The sequence below is a fragment of the Setaria italica genome, chromosome VI (genome assembly GCF_000263155.2).
Source record: "Setaria italica strain Yugu1 chromosome VI, Setaria_italica_v2.0, whole genome shotgun sequence".
Classification (NCBI taxonomy): domain Eukaryota; kingdom Viridiplantae; phylum Streptophyta; class Magnoliopsida; order Poales; family Poaceae; genus Setaria; species Setaria italica.
Window position 1 is genome coordinate 5,356,152 of NC_028455.1, and position 4,673 is coordinate 5,360,824.

A 4,673-nucleotide genomic window follows, 5' to 3' on the forward strand; every position below is an offset into this window, starting at 1 on the left:
GGGGTTGCGGGCGGGGATTATTTTTTTTAATTTTTTAATACCCTTTAGTACCGGTTATTTCAACCAGTACTAAAGGGACCCCTCTAGTACAGAATTGCCAGTACCGATTGGACAACCCGTACCAGAGGGGGGTTACCAACCTGTAGTAGAGGCGTTTTCTCCAGTAGTGCAAATTATGGCAAGATCCATAAATGATGGTATTCATGTTATCCAAATCATGGTATATATTCAAGTGTCCGAGCCATGATATCTATGATTATTCTATAGTATTCAAGTGTCAAAAGGACTGAAAATTCAGAGATAGAATAATTCTAGAACATCCAAGAGACGGTATTCATGGTGTGCAAATGGCGGTATTCAACTCATAAAAATATGAAGCACCGAATGATCCGATGGTCCACCGGAGTATCAGAGCAACCATCGGAGCAATTAGTACAATGTGAGAAATCAACTTGAGTTGCAGCAAGCACTGGATGATCCGATGGCTAGAAGATGAGGTATCAGACTAAGCATATTTACTTTGAAATCATTCAGGGAGTTTCGACAAAATAGTCTTCAGCACCGGATGTTCTGATGGCCATCGGAGTAAGCGTCGGGGCAAGCACCGGATGAATTTTGTGTCACAGATGAAAGAGAAGGAAGGGCATCGGATATTCCGACGGTGCATCGGATGAAGCATTAGATAAATTTTAGGCAGGGGGTCCAACGGCTATATGCGTCAACAAGGGCACCGGATGATCTAATGCCTACCCAAGTGACCATAGGATCATCCGATGCTTACAATTTTTACTAGCTATTGGAGCAACAGCTCTTCAAGGTTCTTGGGCTATTTATACCCCCTCTACTCACCCATTTGGAGTTGCTGGTGTGTGCACAAATCCATTCAAGACCAAGACTCATCAAAAACACATCCATGCCACCAAAAGTGCATAAATGATAATGCAAGGCTCAGAATAAGCTTAGAGAGTGATTAGTGCAAGGATAGGTCTGGAAGTGAGTGAGTGCAAGGTGTTGCAACCATGTAATTGGTTCAAGTAGTGAACCACCATTATAAGCTTGGTGCGCCAGCACCTTGGGGCCTTGGTGGCTTGCCGACAAGTGTTCAACCTCCGGTTTGGTGTGCAGCAGCGGCGATGATCGTGTGCGGAGACCCCTTCTTTCGTGTAGAAGCTCCATAGTGAAGGCGGCGTCAAGGTGACCAGAAGAGAGGGAGTGGTGAGCCTTGCCTTTGTAGCAAGATTCTCATCTAGCTTGGCGAGAGCCTTTGTGGCGAGCCAAAAACCTTAACCAGGAGAGACTTGATGACAGGGAGCATATCCTTGGTGGAGCTCCAACGTGGACTAGGAGTGGCATTTGCCTACCGATGATACCACAGAATAAATTATCATGCTGAGTTTGCATCCTCGTAACCCACTTATTTACGTTTCCATATTTCTTACTTGCAACTTGAGTGCCTTTACTTTTTACTTTTAGAGTAGTATCTTGATAGAATTGGTGGCTCTAGGTTGCAAAACTCTTTGTGGGTGGGAAGTTTCACTAGATCAACCATAGATGCATATCTAGATAGCATGATCTAGCTTATGTTTTGATGCAAGTAGTGGAAGTCATATGCAAAAGATTTTAAGTCTGCCTAATTCATCCCCTCCCCCTCTTAGGTTACTAGCACCGATTTCTTACGAGCGCCATAGTCGCAGCTATCCAGGACCCTGTTACAACTAACCCAGTTTCAATTCAAAAGAACACTAGTTGCAACAGACTTTTGGGATGGTGGGAATTTGCTTAGCAAAGGGTATCAATCATTCCAGTTGGTTGGCCTAGTTGATGAATTATGCGTACCATGAGTGTGCAGTGCATGTGCACAACATCCGATCCTATATATTGCTATGTCTACCTCAATGCAGTGATTATTATTGATGGAGAGAGAGAGAGACAGAGCTGAAAAAGCGCCAGTTTAGAGTGATGGCATGCCAAATGGGCAAGTTTGTACATGCCAGCATGCCAACTCAACTAAATCATATTCCGAAACCATCAGGCAGTTCAGGGTTGTTTAGGGGGTGATTGGTTCCACGGATTAAAGTTTAGTCCTTGTCACATCAAATGTTTAGATACTAATTAGGAGTATTAAACATAGACTAATTACAAAACCAATAGCACAGATGGAGGCTAATTCGCAAGACGAATCTATTAATCCTAATTAATTCATGATTAGCACATATTTACTGTAGCATCACATTGTCAAATCATGGACTAATTAGACTTAATAGATTCGTCTCGCGAATTAGCCTACATCTGTGCAATTGGTTTTATAATTAGTTCATGTTTAGTCCTCCTAATTAGTATCTAAAGATTCGATGTGACAGGAATTAGTCTTTAGTCCGTGGAACCAAATATCCCCTTGTGAAGTTTTTAGTAACTTGAGTTGTTTATTACCTAGTTTTATACTTAAGAAGGTTAAGTAGACGAACATCAATACTTGAGAGGGGCATGTAGAAATTTTTCCTATAAAATTGCCTGAAAATTTACGAGACTGAACACTGAGATTCGCCATACACCTTCCCTAGTGATCTACTATTGCATGATGCTAAATGTGACATAAGTTATCGTAACACATGTGTATCACAAATGTGTGCTCACGGTGTTCACTTAAAAAAAAAGACCATGACAGTGAACATAAGTAGCCATGCATAGATCGATTGTGGATACAAAAATGGAGTAAATGGAAAGAAACACAGCAAGATATTTTTTTCTTGATCATACCTGAGAAACTGCAGTGGCAAGGTGTCGCTTCCACTGCTCGTTGTCTTCGATGTCGTAAGCAGATATGCCGATCTGTCCACCGAGGTGCATGAGCAAGATAGGGGCCCATAGCACCTCTAGATCCTTGCTTCCGCCCACAGAAAAGTAGGAATAGCACTCTCGCTTTTTCTGGCGGTTGAAGAGCGCGGCGAGGGCGTATATTGCCAGAGCATCACCTCCGAGGTATGCCAGGCAGACAAGGAATCTATAAAAGCTCGGGAGATGGGACAATTTTCGAGTTGGGGCAAAATATGCAAGGTACAACTGAGTGCCGAGGCTGGCCAAGACAAGGATGCGCAGCTGCCACTCTTCCCACCATTGCTCCAGACTTGAGAAGCTCATTGCATTATTTAGTGGTTTGCGTACAGGTGTATTGTGTATGACTAATATGTTATTTGCTACCAGCAGTTGTGCAGGTTTATATAGAGCTCATCATCTGCTGCATGCGCACATGTGAATGAGGCCACAAGCTGGCATGCATCAATCCAAAGGTAATAAGCTGCCTGGGACACAGATCCGGCCTCCTCCCTACCAAGCGAGGAATTAATACGCCGGGGACCAGGAATACATACTATTATCACCATCTCACGCAAAGAGCAAATTAAACGGACGCTTTCCATGTGGGCACCATTCTTTGATTTTTTTCATTCCCCAAGCTTAGCTCCTACATACCGTGCCTCTAATAATACATACAGATACCTATACGAAGCTGCAGCCTTGCCATTGCCTGCATGTCATGGAAACAAAAGTTCTACTCCCTCCATTCCTAAATATATGACGTTTAGGACAAACTAATTACTCCCTCCGTCCTAAATTACTATTTGTTTTGACTTTTCTAGATACATCTTTTGTGATGTATCTAGTACTCCCTCCGTATAGGAAAAGAAAGTCGTTTTGGACAAGGTTTGGGTCAAACATTGGGAATATAAATCATGAATAACTTTTAGGTTGTTGAGTTTGGAAATGTGAAAGCCATATAAATAGATTTGTCTTGAAAAATACTTTCATAAAAATATACATATATCACTTTTGGATAAATATTTTTATAAAAACAAGGAGTCAAAGTAATGCTTTGGAGACCGTGTCGCTGTCCAAAATGACTTCCTTTTCCTATACGGAGGGAGTATATATCTAGGTGCATGTCAAAATGTGCGTATCTAGAAAACCCAAACGAATAGTAATTTAGGACGGAGGGAGTAGTAGTTCATATATTTAAGAATGGAGGTAATATATGTTTCATATACATGTATATATGTAGCAGGTCGTTATACATCACTAGCTCCTGTGTGCCAGATCTAGGACGAAGATCTTGCATTGCCCACCACAAAGATCAGATGTATAAGCAGGGATATGGGCGCCCATAACACTTAGAGGTCGTGGCAGCCATTTACAAAACTGCTAGTTCTCGTGGCTTCTTCTTGCAGAGTGTGGCGAGGGCGTATATAGCAAGAGCATCGCCACCAAGAGGTTTGACAGCTAGAATGTCAGGTAGGCAGCCATACAAAAGGTGGCAAAGAATGACTGGTGCCTAAGACAAGGATATATGCAGCCTGCCACTATACCCGCCATGTTGGAGCACTCTTGTGGAGAGGACCGTTATTGGGGAAATTCAGAGAATAGCACTGATTTTTCACGTTGTCCAGGAAATAGCACTACAAACCTAGCTATGAATTCATAGAACAGCACTCGTTTTGCCACATAAATCTTCAAATAGCACTCGATCAACTTTTCTCACTCTTTTATTTGGTTCGGGTCCTTTTTTCACTTGCAAATAGACCAAATTGCCCCTGCTGCATTTCAAGTCTGCTGGCCTCCCTTTTCTACCTCCTTGCAAAGATCATCAATTAAATGTTGGATTAACTTTCCACCGCCAATAT

General features: G+C 42.3%; 1 protein-coding gene across 1 annotated transcript in view; it reads right to left on the reverse strand.

Moving 5' to 3' along the window:
- The window catches only part of LOC101757098, a 6,027-nt gene extending 2,856 nt beyond the window's left edge, over nucleotides 1-3,171 (reverse strand). The window contains exon 1 of the mRNA XM_012846718.2: nucleotides 2,758-3,171. Within this exon, the coding sequence (XP_012702172.1) occupies nucleotides 2,758-3,138 (381 nt within the window). The 5' untranslated portion in view covers nucleotides 3,139-3,171. The remainder of the gene's footprint in view (nucleotides 1-2,757) is intronic.
- Nucleotides 3,172-4,673: the final 1,502 nt, after the last annotated feature.